Genomic DNA, 17,082 nt, shown 5'->3' on the forward strand with positions numbered 1-17,082 from the left:
ATTGGTTCAGTAGTTCTAATCTCATTGGGACTAGTTGAATTTAAGACAAAGGAGATTAGCACACAGCTAAAAAAAAGCGACTTTCTGCTGCTGAATTCAGTTCAAATTCGGGATACATCCAGATTTTATCTCATGGAATTTTGCTGCAGATGCCACTGGGCGGGTGCATCCCGGGTAACATCTGGCTAGAATCTGAGTTCAGCCAGCCGATTTGCAAAGCTGGGAAGCTCCTGGCTTTGAAAAGAAGCCAGCTGAATTCAAATTCTAGCCAGATGTTACCTGGGATGCACCCACCTGGTGGCATTGGTGGCAAAAATCCATGCAATAAAATCCAGATATATCCTGAATTCAAATTGAATTCAGAAGTGGCAAGTCTTTTTTTTTTTTAGCTGTGTAATAATCTCCCTAACTGGCATTTAGTGGGAGAAGAAAATCTTGATTGTGCCAAGAGTAGCACAATCAGCTATCACAAGTGCTCCTGCAACCCATAGTGTGCTACAAGAACAATGGCACTACCATTTGTGCAACTGGAGAAATCAGCAGAATTGTGATAGCAAACTGTTTTAGAACATTAATGTTACTTTGGATTTAGGGATATAATTATTTTTAATTATTTTAAACAATAATATATTTTGTGTTAATAAAAATAATGGAAGAATATATATCTGCAGCCCTTTCAAATTACTAAATTGTAATGTTACAATTCCATCTTAACTGCCATGGCAACATCCTATGGAATCATGGAGTTTGTAATTTGTGAGGCACTAGAGTTCTCAAACTAAGAAGTATAAATATTCCTTCCTAAACTACAAATTCCAGGATTCTGTAGGATGGAACCATGATACTCGAAATGGAATCATATTGTTGTAGTTGTGTAGTGTAAAAGGACTCATGAACTCAATAGCTAGAGATACCCAAACATGATACATTACCACTTTTGCTGGCTAGTTATGGATATTTGTATTTTTTTTTAAAAAAATAGTGGAAGTAATAGATCTCTCCTGAATAAAATAGTTTTGTTCCAGTCAATAAGCCAAATAGCCCTGATAATGCCTCTGATAATTGACTTTTGAAAGAATATGTTTTTTGGGGGTTGCCCTCACTTGTCCCATCATGCTCAAATATGCCTGCTTCATCCACAGGACCACATAACACCCATGCCCTGGCAGTCATGTTTGCATGAGAAACTTACACATGTAGAATACTACAGAAGTAGGTGTAAATTCTGTGATATATTCAAAATAAATATGGAATATAAAGATTGTTCAGCCTAGATCTATTGTATATTTTGGATTAATAGATTAATACATGTATTGATCATGTAAGCCATTAGAAGGGTCGGACACTAGTTATGCAAGGAGAGGCATCTAACAGCTCCAGTGTGTATGAAACAGTGGATCTTCTCAGAATTTTAGGCGAAACTTTACTGAAATTATCCAAGGTCCTGAATCCATTGGTGGGGGGGGGGTAGATAGGGATAAGCAGCTGAAACAGCTCCTTAAAAATTTAGAATGAAGAGATTAACAGATGGTGAAAAAGGATGGGAGACAAGCGGTACACTCGCGTCCATATTGTGCGATTGCAGGAAGATTGTCAGATTATGTCCTGTGGAATCGTTCGCATTCCGTCCTTCTCTCATCAGTGAAGTGGAATGGCCCAGTAACATTTTATTGATGGGAAACTGCTGTCAATAAAAAGTTACAGGGCCATTCCACTTCATTGATGGGAGAAGGACGGGATGAGAGCAACGCCGCAGGATGTCATCTGATCATCTTCCCGCAATCACGCAATAAGAACGGGAGCATCCTGCTTCTCTCCTGTCATTTTTTGCCGTCTGATAATCTCCTGAAATTCCAAGTGAACTCACTGTCCTACTGACATGAGAGGCAACAGGTGTTGCTCTCCAGAGGTATAAATATGGGATGTCTATTTACTTTCCTTGCTAAGGACACTCCTAATTCTGGGTGATCTTTTGTCTTGTTTGGGACTTTCAGTCACAACCACTTTAATTAAAATACTACTTTAAAAAGAAATGTTACAGTTGTATGATATATCTTACTTTTTGTTCCAATCACTGCACATCCTCCATGCAGGTAGAGTATTCCTCTTCTTAGCTCAGTAGCTGGAGCTTTTGGTTGGTAAATCCTGACTGGCACATGCTCAAATTTTGAGTCCTTAATGAAGAGTTTTGATTCCTTCCCTGCTGGTACTGAATTCAACAGAAATCTAATGAACTGAAGTTGGGTGCAGACCCCTAATTTCTCAAAAATCCTTCCCTGTTTTACAGCAAGAGAGGAGGAGAGCAGTACGTCAGAAAATTAGTACAAGGCACTGTGAATATCATCTTGTATAACCTTTGAGAGCCAGTGTTATGGGGCTGTTTGAGTGCTGGATTGGGACTTTGGGAGACCAAAGGGATCAAATGTCCATTCAAGCATGAAAACCCTGCATGAGTTACACTGGCTCAATCTGAGATGAAGGCAATGGCAAGCCTCCTCTGAATAGATCTTCTCAAGAAAATCCTAGGGTAGGGTCACCATAAAGTCGAGTCAACTTGAAGGCATATAGCAACAACAGCAAGACTTTCAGCTCATTGCAAAACAGAAAGAAGGCTCCCAAACATTTTTCAAATGGTGTTCCAAAGAAGGATCAATGAATTAACTTGGAGATCAACTTTCTCTAAACTACAATCCTCTCTCTAGAGATGACACACTTTTCTTACAGATATTGAACCTGTGTACGTCCAATCTCTGTTTTGATTTTCAGGCCATTACAAAAAATTTCTCAAACCCCTAACACACTTGTATTACATTGGCCCAGTTTGTATTCTCTAAATTTTGTCTTCTTGAAGCATTGCCTGCCATCTCTCTCAGTGAACACTTTATGTCCTTTAGATATGGTCTTCAAAACAGTCACTGAAACAGCCGTGTAAAGCCGCTTCCCTGCCCTGACATGGCCCAGCCTTACTTCCTATGTTGTTTTGAATGGTGAAAATGACACATAACACACATGCAAAATCCTTTGGCTGAGAAATGCTATGTGTATATTTAAGGATGCAGCCCTGTGCTCACGTATGGGATGCAGCAGAAGCTGTGTTGCATAACACCCAGTGCCAGATATGCAGTTGCTATAACTTAATGCCAGGAAACTGCTCTCAGATATACATATATAGTAGATATATACAGATATAGCATCTATTCTGCTAGTGAAAATGCTACTAATAGATAAACCATGAATTCAAATAAAACAAAATAAAATAAAGCTTTTTCTTCCTTCTTGAAAGGTTAAATAGAGTTTGGGGCCTCTGTCCTTAATCCTAAAATCTAACTATCAAATGCTTCTCAGGGAACTTAAGTAAGAGTAGTTTTCAGAGGAAGGGTTTTGTGATGTGGAAAGGGAAGGTTGTGTGAATGGAAATCTAAGAAATAAGGCAAAGGAAGAGAAAGAGTTATGTAAGGCATATGGAGAAAGATGGTTTAGGTATTGATTTGGATGTAAGGATTATTAGTGCAGGCATGTATGTATGTATGTTTTGTGTGTTTTATATGTTTAATAAAATTTTCTTTTTAAAAAATCTTTTAAAAAGTTCTTCTCAGGGAGCTTTGTGACCAACTTTCCCCAGTCAAGGCTTTTGTTAAAAGCCAGAACTGTGTGACTCAATGTATTCAGTTCTGGGGCTAGGTGGGCCTTCTTGGAAAGAGCATTCCACAGATATGGTGACACAGCCAACAAAATTATATATATACTTCACATCAGCCTCAAGCCAAGGACTTGGGGAGAAACATAAGGGAGGCAATGCTAAGGTCTCAAACCATTTAGGGCTTTAGAGGGGAACCTGCACCCTACATTTGGCCCAGAGCTAGCTTTGTGGCGACATGTCAAAAAAAAAAAAAAACCCTGTAGGAAACAGCCCTTTTAAATACATTAGAATTTCCCAGATACTTTGTGAGGATAATCCTCCAAAGGGTACATTGCAATAGCCCTATTTGAAGTTAATAAAGTGTGAATAATGGTAGCTGGGTCTGCTGTTTTCAGGAAAGAGCACTACTGGTCTCCCAGTTGAAGCTACTCTGAGTCATTCCTTCTGATGGAGCATCTGGAAGCATCACTGGATCAATGGGCAAACCCAAATCTTCACATGAAGTACAGCTCCATCTCAAACAGATTATAAGGCCCATCCTGCTTCTCTTGGAGGACCAGTATACATGTTCTGGAATCCTTTTTGACATTGAACAGTGTATGTTAGATTGTGTGTGTGTGCTGTGTGCCTTCAAGTAGTTTCGGATTTTGGAGACATGAAGAAGATTATCATCAATATCACATGATCACGGGATGATTATCGGGTGACACTGTGATTATCCCACAATTATCCTGTGAATAAATAAGAGTTCTATCGCTGCTTTTTATTCATGGGAAATTCCATGAATAAAAAGCGGCACTAGAATTCCTCTTTACTCATGGGATAATTGCAGGTTAACCAGAACACCGCGTGATGTCATGTGATAATCACTCCACAAGTATGCGATATTGACAGGAGCATTCCGCTATGTTTCTGTCTTTTTTTGCCAGTGTGATAATGTCCTAAAGAGAACCTATCATAGGCAAGATTTGTTCAGAGGAGGTTTGTTTCTACCTTCCTCTGAGGCTGAGAGAGTGCTCAAGGATACTCAATGGGTTTCCATGATCAAGCAGGGATTCAAACTCTGGTCTTCAGAGTCCTAATCCAACCCTCAAACCACCACACCTCCACACCACACTGACTCTTATATTAGAATACATGAGACTTAATTTATATACTTATTTGTTCGGCAAAAGAAATTGCATTCAAAGCATAGTATGATAGAAAAATTGAAGACACCAGACAGAAACACATAAAAATATACTACAGCACAATATATTTTAAAATGTATAATGCTGGTTTTTTTTTATGGGGATGGCTGTTGCTTTGTGCCTTCAAGTTGCTTCCAGCTTATTGCAACCCTAAAATGAACCTATCACATGATTTTTAAAGCAAGATTTGTTCAGAGGGAGGCTTGCTTTTGCCTCCCTCTGAGGCTGAGAGAGTATGACTTGCCTAAGATCCCTAGTGGCTGAGTGAGGATTTGAACCCTGGTCTCCGGAGTGATACTCCAGTTCTCAAACTATTATACCATGCTTACTCTACACCACACCGGAAGGACAGGATATAAATCAACGATTACCAACATTTGAATATTTTAATAACAATTCAATAATTTATAGATTTTTTAAAAAGTAAGCCAAAAGCTACTTAGATGCTAAAAATCTCAATATATAAAAACACCATCAATGATCAGTCCAGTAGTAAGAAATGTGTGTGTGTATGTGTGTGTGTGTGTGTGTGTGTGTGTGTGTGTACATCAGCAAAACTAGTTCAGCAAGCTTCCTCACACCTGGTTTGTCTTTGTCTTATTTATCCTGAGACAATATTACAGTGTGTCTGGCTCTACTGATGCCAGGAAATATCAACAAATTACCACATCAATTAAATTAAATTAAATCCAATAGTGTCTAGACTTGCCACTACACTTTTTTTCCTTCTCAAAGGAAATCTCCCCACTATTTAGACCATTGCCTAGACACAGTAGTTCTTGTAAATTTGCTACAATACTAGTTGTTGAACAATCTCTGTTGGATGGAAAGAAATCTATCTTTCAGTTGAAATTTAGTTTAAGCTGCAGAGGGAAGCAGTTTCTCTATCACTAGACTAATTTTGCCAAGTATGAATTGTTTCTAAGAACATGAAACCTGGTTCTAACAGGTGTGAGATGTACATATTTCTGAGCAATTGCAGAAAAACAATGAAGGAAGGAAAGAAAACAGAAAGTTTTTTTAATGCTTACCCACTGAAATGCCCAGACTGTCCCCAAATGATACAGCCAGACCTTTATAGGGTCTCTACCTTCTGCAGGAAAGCCTATTTTTGTGAATGCACAACAGGCAAGCAGAGAACTTTCAAGGAATGAGACAGGAATATGCACTGCACGTCTTGTGATATCCATGCAAAATGAGATCAACTTCTGTAAAACCGGCATTGTCCTTTCCTAAGGAGATGGGAACCAAGTTATTGCTCCTTTGCCAAGTGCTGTATGAGAACTCTAAATCAGATACAGCACCATAAATAAGCTGACTCTCCACCTACACAGTACAAGGTTGGACCTCAAAACGTAAGAACATCAGAGTACAGCTTCATGCAGTTGGGAAAGAGCACGGCCCAGGGAAGAAATGGAGTTGAGCTGTTGCATATGCATTTGACAATTAGATAAACTAATAACTAGACACAGGATGTCATCACTGCTAGGAGATAAACTAAGTAAAAGAAGGTAAGTTATGTCTCTTTAATTTCTCAGGCTCAATGTTTGCATCCATATGGTAGATATTAAGTTACCTTTGGTTTTTCAACTTCACCTGCATCATCACTCATTTGCTAGATCCCTCCATAAGGAAACCAGTACCATTATTGAAACTGCCTTCTTTTATATCACTAGGGTAGAGGGGACCTTTGTTTTTTCCAGCCCTAGCTTTAAACTGTTGTTTTAAAGACTATTTATTTATCTACCTGGGGTGTTTTAGCCCAAAAGTTTAATGCATTAAAGACCAGAAATATAAAGTACACATCCAGGCTTGTATACAGCTCTTTGGTTCTGGTTCACATGTCACAAATAAGAATTGTTAACAGGTAATGCAGTGTGTGTTGTGCATGTGCATGCACATGTGTGTGGGTATGTGAAAGCAAATTGATTCCAAGCTGTCAATTTCTGGGATACCTAACTCTGAGGCAACCTATTATAGAAGGGGTGTCTTGGCCTGCTGCATTGTTGAGAGAGAAACTACCAAGTGTAGAAGGCTAAAGTATCTTTTGCTGTTCTAGCCACTCAAACTCTATAATTTCTCTCTCAGATATACTATATGGTGCATCCACACTGCAGAAATAATCTGGTTTGACTCCACTGGATTATTTCTATAGTATGGATACATAGTTATTTGTGGGTTTTTTGGGCTTTGTGGCCATGTTCTAGAAGAGTTTCTTCCTGACGTTTCGCCAGCATCTGTGGCTGGCATCTTCAGAGAAACGTTAGGAAATATTTGAAAAATTGTGGGACTCTAACCTTTATCTGGAGATTTTATGGATATTGTCAAATAGAAAGGAGAAAAAGGGAGACCAGCGTGTAAAAATGATGCCAGTTTACAAATCATTCCTCCTAATCTTCCCCCCAGGAGTGCAGCCCCTAATACCCTTCTTTTTAGATGGAAAGGCTAAAGACTTTTCCAGTGTGATTCTAATCAGATTTAGTTGGAAGAAAGTCATTCAAGTAGGATCTCATGTCTTGGTGAATTGGTTTGAGACCGAAAACTCTTCTCCCCGGAAGAATATAGCTTTAATCTTGAGAAACCATAGACAAGAACATTCTATGGTGAGAAAGAAAATGCTCTAGGCTGGTTGTATTGTATGGCTTTTTCCCTTAGGAAACCACCCCTGAGATAAACCATCTAGTAAGGGGGGCTAAGACAGTCTACTCTCGAAGCAAAGAGAAGCATAGGTGGAGGGTTGGCTTCACCCAAGAGCATGATGGAGTTACATCATGCATTGTATGTGGGAGTGTAAAAGAAGAATTGCATGAGGCTAAAGGGGTTTTGTATATGTGGGGACAGAACTGTGTGTTGCTCTGTGAAACTATGGCCCGAGACAGACGGGCCCTTTGTGGTATGGCGGCGGTGATACTAGGGTTAGAGACTGCACGGCAACTGTACGGTCCCTAACCCTAGTACATGCAGGTGGTGTAACAATGGTGACATCCTGTGTACACGGGCACCGCCATTGTGATGTAAGCACAGCACATCATCTGCATGGCGCACTCGTGACGTTTGCCCTGTGGCACAAAAAGAACCCAGTTTTTCTGGGTCCTTTTTACTCCGGAGGGAAGCCGTGCGGTTTGACGGCTGTGGTTTCCCTCTGGAGGGAATTAGGCTGCTGGTAGGCCGTCCCTTTGGGGTGGTCTGTACTGCACCTTTGAGCCCATACAGACAGGCAAAAATAAAGCCACTTTGAGTCACTTTGGAGGTATGCTGTTTAAGGACTGGAGCACAGCTTTGGCACAGCTTCTGGCCTCTTAAAATGTGTGTGTCATTTAAACAGCATACCTCCAAAGTGACCTGAAGAAGCTTTATTTTAGCCTTTCTGTACAGGCCCAAACAATACGAAGAGATTAAGAGCATGACCCTACCTGGTGTGGGTGGGGTGTAATATTCTGCCACACAGTGCTACATCCTCCCACCCCAGAGGGCAGCTTTACAGAGGTGAATCCAAAGGGTAGATGATGAGCAAAGAGGTGGTGCACATGTCACCAACAAGATTTCAGGTTATGTGTGTTTAGTTTAGTGTGGGAGGTGAGGAGAAGAGTTGTGACCCCATTCACAGCTTGTTCTGGCAAAGTATATTGCCAGCATGTGACCCAATACTTCCACCCATCTCTGGAGCTCAGATTCTAAGGAGAGAGAAGAAGGTGAGATTTTATGGGGTGGGGGTCAATGTTGATAATTTTGCCATGCTTTGGGGCTGTGTGCACTTCCAGAGCACTTAGTATAAGAGGCAGGGCTTCTGCTGAGCTGTGGACTTGGTTGTGCGTAGTCAGTAGTCACTAAGGGGCTGTACAGATGTGCAGTATGCAGCAACCACACGCTGCGACCCCAATCTGACCTCTGGAAAGCGCAAAAAAAAAAAACAACTCCAAGGGGTGCCATAGATGTGGCAGCATGGGTTTATGACGCACTTTCGGTGCTGCATCATATGGATGCAGCACCAGAGGGGCATCATCATGACATGCGCTGTGTGGACCAGCGCGTGCCAAAATGGCACCCTGGGGGAGGGGTTAGGGCATGTAGCGTGCAGAAGCTGTGCCCTAACTTCACCCACAGGCTGGCATGAAGTGTCAGTCTGTATTGGCTCCAACTCTATAGAGCTTCTGCTGATAGAAGCTGAGCTTGTTTTTTTGGAGGTCAGCAATGATTATTTGGCTGTATTTTTTGACGTTTGTGTAAGTGTGTTTCTTTGATTTGGATAGTGTGCTTTCCTTGAGCAGATGAGGGATTGGAGTTATTAGGATAAATAGTACAGGAGCCCAACAGTGGGTAGAAAACAACAGGGATTCAGCTGGAGAGGATGACCCATGGACTTCTAAATCCCTACATTAATATACAGAGCATGGGAAATAAACACGATGAATTTGAACTCTTTAAGCCATGGAGGCAATATGATTTAATAGGCAACAATAGAAACCTGATGGAACAAGCCTCATGATGGGAACGTAGTATTAAAAAGGTATAACCTATCGCAAAGTAAAAGATGAAATAGAAAATGAGGAGGAGTAACATTATATATGAAGGATATGTTCACGTATGAGGAGATCCATGACTCAGAGCATGGAAAACAGGTTGAGAGCATGTGAGTAAAAATTAAAGCCAGGATGGGGTGGGGTTGGAAAGACACAACAGTGACCTCATTGTGAGAGTCTACTATAGCTCCCCACAACTGGACTGATGATTCAGATGATGCCTTTCTAAAACAAATGACCAAATAACCAGAAAGGATAGATACAGCAGCAACACAAGGTTGCAACCACCCTGATATTAGTTGGGAAGTCACACCCTACCAAGAATTGTACAAAAGGTTGAAGGCACTGTACAAAAGGCAACAAGAGGATCAACTATTTGGGATTTGATCCTAATCAAGAGACATGAACTTGTCAGTGGAATGGAAATAGTGGGGTCCTTGGTTAGGAGTATCCATGTTCTCTTGGCATTTGTTATGCAGATGAAAGAGGAAGCCAAATGCAGTCAGGCATAAACTCTGAACTCGAAGAAAGCTGATTTCAATAAGTCAGGGAAATACTGTGTGGACCCTATGGTCAAAAATGATAAAATAGAAGGGAGTTTATGATGCATGGAGTTTTCTTAAAGAAGAGGTATCTTCCAAGAAGGAAGAAAAGTTGATGGTGTCTAAAGGAACCAGGGGAGCTGCACAAAAAACATCCAGATGAGATTTAAAAGAGATGTGAATGAGAAATGGAAGAAGGGGTCATGTCAAACTAATTTGATCTCTTTTTAAATAGTTATAAGCTCAGTAAATAAAGGTTAATAATAATAGATCAGGGGAACACTGTGGATGTAGTATATACTGATCTCAGCAAGGCTTTTGACTGGGTCTCCAGTGATATTCTTGTAGGTAAGCTGGTGAACTGTCATCTGCATAGTGCTATTGCTAGGTAGATCTGTAATTGGTTTAAATACTGAACCCAGAATGTGGTCACTAACAGCTGCATCCAGAAGAGAAGTGACTAGTGGAGTATGTCAGGGTTCTGTCCTGGGTCTGATGTTGTTGACTTGGATGATGAAATAAAAGCTATTCTTGTCAGATTAGTACATGATGCCAAATGGGGGTGAGGGAGCTAATATCCCAGAGGACAGGATCAGAATTTAAAATGACCTTGACAAATTGCAGATCTAGGCCAAAACTAACAAAATGAATTTCGACAGGGATACATGTAAGGTATTAAATCTAGGGAAGAAAAGTGAGGCGGGTTACAGACCGCCATTAAAGTACGGAGTCAGTCCGTACAAAATGGCGGCTCCCCTTCCACATGGGGGCCCTTTAGTGCGCCGTTTGTGCGGACCAGGAAGGAGCTCCGTTTCGGAGCTCCTTCCTGGTTTGCGGCACCTCTTTGCGTTGCTGGGCGCAGCCTTCAGACGGCTGCGCCCAGTGAAGCAAGGGAGAAAGGGGCCAAGCAGCCCCCTTCTCCTGCTCCCCACTGCCGCAGGGGGAAGCCCCAAGGACACCCCTTTCCAGGCTGAAGGAAAGGGGCCTTTTGCCGCTTCCCCGCAGCCTGAAAAGCGGCGGATCAGGGCCTCAGCGGCTGCCGTTCTAGCAGCTGAGGCCCCGATACACCGGGGAAAGGGGCGGGTACAGCCCGCCCCAAATGGACGGTCTGTAACCTGCCTGAAATACATAAATATAGGATGTACTTGGACAAAATATTTAGGGGTCTTAGTAAACTACAAGCTAAACATGAGACAATAGTGTGATGCAATGGTAAAAAAAAGACAATGTGTCTTTGGGCTGCATCAACAGGAATATAGTGTTCAGACTGAAGGAAGTAATAATGTCACATTATTCTGCTTTGGCCAGACTTCACCTGGAATATTGTGTCCAGTTCTGAGCACAAGAGTTCAAAAAGGATATCAACAAGTTGGAATTTGTCCAGAGAAGGGCATGATGATCTAACATCTGGAAAGAAAACTTTACAAGAAATGACATAGGGAGCTGGGTATGTTTAGCCTGGAGAAAAGAAGATTGAGAGGTGACATGATGGCTATCTTTAAATATCTGAAGGGATGCCATGTAGCAGATGGAGCAAGCTTGTTTTCTCAAATGAGTAAATAGAGTAAAATGACAAGAAAAGAGTTTCCACCTAAACATTAGGATCAGGAAACTCTAGCAACCTACACTGAATGATTTGTCCTGTTTGTTAAGTATTAATTGATTGTTGTAAAATACTGCCTTTCATTTGTGCTATTGATTGTATGTCTGTCATGAAACTCCTGAATCACAGTATAATGGGTGGTGTTTGGTAAGAAGGCAAGGGAAGGCAATGGTTAGCCGAGACACAAACATGTCCACTCAAGAAAGTAGTGGGATGGTGTCCCTTCCCACTAAAAGTACAGTGGATCATTTTTCTCTTTAAATTTTGTTCCCCAACCCTTCATGGGGGATTTTTAGAGAAGGAGAAGAACTACCCTTCCAAATCACTGCAAGCTCCATCCTAGCTGCTGTAACTTCTGAAAATGTTATATCTCTGTGTTGAATTTTCCAAAGGTGTTTTGGAATATTCATTGGAAGTGTGCTCTGAAAACTAGTTTTGCACCTGCTTTACTGTTTTGAAAGGCCGAGTATTTCAACCCATATCTGTTTATAGGACACCTATTTTGACTCTGGTCCCAAACACATTTTCACTTTTGAAAAACAGAGGCTTTCTCTACCTCCATGTTGGCTTCTGTGGGGAAATAAACAAATGGTTGCAAATTTTTTACTTTTTGATAGAAAGATGAAATTTGTAGGCATATTAGTGCTTTCTGAGTGGATAAAACCTAAAAATATGCTAACAAATAGATAAATAAGTTCAGGATTTATTTATTTTTGTGTATTGGGTCTTTATTTTTATTTTTTTAAAAATGATTATTTCAGCATGTGTATATGAAATACAATGAAAACAATAAATGTAAAAAACAATGTAAGATAGATACAGTGGTCAGCAATTTTTAAAACCAGAATTCATCTTAAGGTATCTTTCCATAAATCATGTGAAGGTCCGTTTTGACATTTTACAAAAGAGATAAACCAAAACCCAAGTTTTGCAGAAATTGTCTTGTTGCAGTTTCTTCCTGTGCTGCCTCTTCTATGTATGCTTGACTGTCAGTGCAAGTTGTGAAACTCTGGAACACCAGTTAAATTCTATCGGCCTGAAGTTGAACAGACAGGCCAAAATAAAGCTGCTTTGGGCCACTTTGGAGGTATGCTGTTTAAATGATGCATGCGTCCTATGAGGCTGGAAGTCAGGCGAAGCCATGCTCTGGTCTGGAGCACAGCTTTGGTGCAGCTTTGGGCCTCTTAAGATGTATGTGTCATTTAAACAGCATACCTCCAAAGTGACCCAAAGCAGCTTTATTTTGGCCTGTCTGTTCGGGCCCTATGTCCTCTTTCCATTCAGCTGAAATCTTCCTTCTAACTGCTGCCAGCAGGAAAATGCTTTGTTGTGTGATGTAATAAACAGGAGCAACAAATCCAATTTGAGGCCTTCTGATATATCTTGCCTAGTAATGTCCCTTTTAGCAGAGCAAATATTGATCCCCTCATGATTTCAATTTATGGTAACCCCTATGAATGGGAAACCTCTGAGATCCCAGTCATCAGCTGTTCTGCTTAGGTCTTGCAAATTCAAGGCTGCTTCCTTGATTAAACCCATCTACCTGTAGTATCATCTTTCTCTTTTTTTACTGCCTTCCCAGTACCCAGTACAATTGTCCCTCTGTATCCACAGATTCAACCACCCCTGACTTGAAAATGATATATAGATTATATTTTAACTCATAACTGTTTTAACTTTTTAAATGGTTTAATAGTTTTTTTGTTGTATTGTTTTTAAATTGTGTTGCTTTAAAGCTGCTGTTCATCGCCTTCAGCTCAGTGGTTGCCAAACTTTAGATCCCCAGGTGTTTTGGACTTCATCTCCCAGAAGCCATAGCCAGTTTGGACAACAGCCAGGACTTCTGGGAGCTGAAGTAAAAAATATCCAGATGACCAAGTTTGGGAACTACTGGGTTGAACAAAAGGGAACAGTGGATCTAGATGCAAAGTCTGGAGGATTTTTTCTTCAACCCTGCAGTCAAAACTTAAGCTAAACTGTTCAGAAACCTCTCCTAGAGAACAATATAAAGAGTAAAGCGCTGGCTAGACGTGCCCTGTACATATGGGCGCCGCCATTTTGATGTGACTGATGCCTAGCGTCTGTACGTCTTGGCGCCCTTGTGATGCTGCAAGTGTGCCATTGGTGCCTTGCAGCGTCACAACTGTGCCGCAGAAAGAACCTACTTTTTGCGGGTTCTTTTTGCTGTGCAAGGGAGCAGCATGGTTTGTCCACTGCGGCTCCCTCGCGCAGCAAACCAGGGCGGCGGGAGACCTCCCTTTTTGGGCAGTCTGTATCCCGCCTAAGTAGAAATGGTACAAGAGGCTGATGCCATCCCGTTCTACTCTTTTCCCAGTTCAGAATCCTCACCTCTTCTTTGGACAGAATGCTTGTAAAACTACAAATCGCAAGATTTCATAGGATGGAGCTACGGCATTTAATGTGCTGTCAGCATTCATTACTTCTGCAGGATAGGTTTTCCATTTGCATTTGCCCTGACTTTGCTATTTTTCAGGACTGGTAGCCAAATTTTATTCACATTAAGCCAGGGTTTCTTCTTTCCTTTTGAAGTTGTTCAGGTGTTTGTGGATTTCAGTGGCTTCCCTGTGCATTCTGACCTGATAGTTGTTGGCATGGTCCAGAATGTCAGTGTTTTCAAACAGCATTTTATGCCCAGGATGGTTTATAACGTGTTCTGCTACTGCTGATAAGGGGGTTCCAAAATTTTGGATATAATGTCCATACATATGCATGGGGGGGAAAAGTGGCCCCAAATTATAAAATTTACTTTGTGGAGTAATTTAAAAGAAAACCTGAATAAGATGATGTATAGATGATATCTAACCCCAATTAAACTGTCAAAAATGTCCCAGAATGTTTCAAAACAATGTTGATGGAGAAATGTTAATACAGCCATGGATGGGAGGTCCACTGTCTCATTCAGATTAACCCTTGCTAACTATTACTGAACAGTGGAGTACATTAACACCAAGTATTTGGTGTTACAAATCTCCTACATGCAATATTAAGTATGAGCTAGTAAGAGCAGCATTGGAGTTTATCACACTGGAGGAATTTCTCTTAATTTTGAATGAAAAGAAAGTGGGGCCAGAACACATTCACGTGAATTTGCTAGTTCAGCGTATTTACATGAATTCTAATTGCGTTTGAACTGACTTCCCATTGCCCGAAAATAGCTTGCCATTGCCCGAAATTGCGTGTGATCACCTCTCATGCAATAATGTGAAACCCTATGATTGCATTCGTACTGCTTCCCATTGACCAAAATTGCAAGTGGTAGTCTATCACGCAATAACATTAAACCTCATGATTGCGTTCGGATTGCCATTGGATTATACTTCTAATTACCCTTGTCTGATAAACTCCCTTGTCTACACACAAATTTAGAAGTCACTTTTGACTCTAGTTTGATGAGTTTATGCCAGCATTAGCATGCCCACATCCTCCGCATAGCAGCTATTACAGATCCTTGAATTACCTGTTGCTGAAAATCTCCAAGGAGGGATATTTCACAACTTTAGTTTAGTGTCTTGGTTCCACCCTCAGAGATAACAGTGGATATGAGTGAGACAAATGCTTCCTTTTTGTCTTTCTATATTCATCTCAAACATCCCTTTCATCTTTCCTCTAACATACTTTGTGGCCACTTTCAATTTGTTTATCTTACTTTTGGATTCTTTCCAGTTTATCAAACATGAACTTTAGTGCCTGGAGTGGAACATTATATTCAAAATAAGATATGAAATGAAGTGGGTTTCTTGAGAATACCAGCAAATTTATAGCATCTACAATATATGGCAGACACTGTGATTTCATTTTTGGTATGAACTTCAAGCAGGGTCCTGAATACTCTCCAACTGTCCCGATTTAGCAGGGACAGTCCAAATGTATCCTCTGTCATCCCACTTTCCCAACTGTTTTAAAATGTCCCAGTTTCTTTCTTCTCCTTGGCTCTTCCCATTTCCTCCCTTCATCTTCAGCTTACCATATTTCAGTTGCTGCAAATTGAGCTCAAGGTAGTCCATTAAGTCAGCAAGGAAGAGAGGAGATGAAGGAGAAGAATCTTGCCTTCCCATTATACTCAGACAAAAGCAAACTTCAGCAGCTTCTCCTAACGTGTGTTCTTCCTTGATAAATTTTGCCATCTTTGGCACTCTCTGATATTGCTTGGACTCACATGTCCCAGTTTTAATTTGTAAAATGTTGGAGAGTATGACCCTGTGAACATGGAGGCTGGCTTCAAAAGTCACTTAAGATCTCACTACAAATGTAGGATATTAGCCAGGTGCCCACTTCTTTCTCTTTGTGCCAACTGGTTAGAAAACTGCAGATACTTCAAGCTAAGAAATAGACAGTGCAAGCTAACTCCAGGATTGTTATTGGTGATTTCTCTGTTCATTTCAGGTTCCATTAAATATATATTATAGTAGACTGATACATAAAATTCCAATAATGCATCTTCACTATTTCAAAGTAAATTTCATGCAATGGGTGTGTGCCTTAACACCAAAAATTGATGGGTGTTTGTCTGAATCACACTAGTTAATTATATACTGCCAACGTTCAATCAGTTCATTACATCTTTGACTCCTATATTGAAACTAGGACCTATCCTAAATTGGCTGCCTCATTTGTGAATTGTGAAATTTATTTTGATAGCTTTTCAGGGTGTATGTGTGTGTTTGTGTGTGTGAAATAACCACCTAAATAATTTGTGAAAAGAGAGGTTCTTACCATGGGGGCGGGTGTCAGTAATCTCACTTCTTTTCTGAATAATTCAAAAGAACCAGTTTTGCAAATCCACACTTGCATTGAGTAAATCCCCCAAAGGGATTGAAACTTGCTCCAGTCTAGTAACAATAACACAAAAGTTATCTGCATTTACTGTCCACCCTGGTTTACAGTTAAGGCCTCATGTGCAAGTCTTCTTAAAATAAACTGAAAAAAGAAGAAGTGTATTTAGGAAGCATACAGCTACTTTTTAATATCACATAACCTAAATACTCTAAAAGCACCAGATCCAATCTGATCTTGGAAGCTATGCAGGGTTAGCTCTAGCTAGTATTTGATGGAAGTCTGCCAACAAACACCAGCTGCTGTAGGTGATATTTTAGAGGAAGGAACTGGCAAACCACCTCTGAGTATTCTTTCTTGAAGCTCAAAACAGATGGGCCAAAAGTGCTGTGTTGGGGCATGGTGTTCATACTGATCATGCCCTGAATGTGGCCGGAATCTGTGCCAAGCCCGTGCCAATCCAGAAGAGTCAGCACAAAAAGGAGCAGCGAAAAGCTGCTTCTGCCAGCAGCTGGCTTGAGAACTGCAGCAGCGGCGGCCCCCTTCAGAAGCGGGCCCGATCATTCGCGACAGTCCCTGTGCAATTAAGAGAGGAGAAGACTGGTAATTTTTTTCTGACCATCTGCATGACCCCTAGAAAACCTTATGAAATCCACAGGTTTTCTAAAAGTTGGCAGCAACTTGAATGCATGTACCCTTGCATGCACTATAATTACACTATCAATACACTGTCAATACAGATAACTTTTTTTCTTTGTTCTTGTCTTTTTTATACAGCAAAAGTATCTTTTCT

At 40.8% G+C, this 17,082-nt stretch overlaps 1 protein-coding gene across 1 annotated transcript in view; it reads right to left on the reverse strand.

Moving 5' to 3' along the window:
• Positions 1-6,442, reverse strand: part of LOC121929080 (arylacetamide deacetylase-like 4) — a 10,753-nt gene extending 4,311 nt beyond the window's left edge. Inside the window, exons 1-2 of the mRNA XM_042464395.1 lie at positions 6,407-6,442; positions 2,060-2,276 (exon numbers count right to left, since the gene is read on the reverse strand). Of these exons, the coding sequence (XP_042320329.1) occupies positions 2,060-2,276; positions 6,407-6,442 (253 nt within the window). The remainder of the gene's footprint in view (positions 1-2,059; positions 2,277-6,406) is intronic.
• Positions 6,443-17,082: the final 10,640 nt, after the last annotated feature.

The sequence above is a fragment of the Sceloporus undulatus genome, chromosome 4, assembly GCF_019175285.1.
Source record: "Sceloporus undulatus isolate JIND9_A2432 ecotype Alabama chromosome 4, SceUnd_v1.1, whole genome shotgun sequence".
NCBI lineage: Eukaryota > Metazoa > Chordata > Lepidosauria > Squamata > Phrynosomatidae > Sceloporus > Sceloporus undulatus.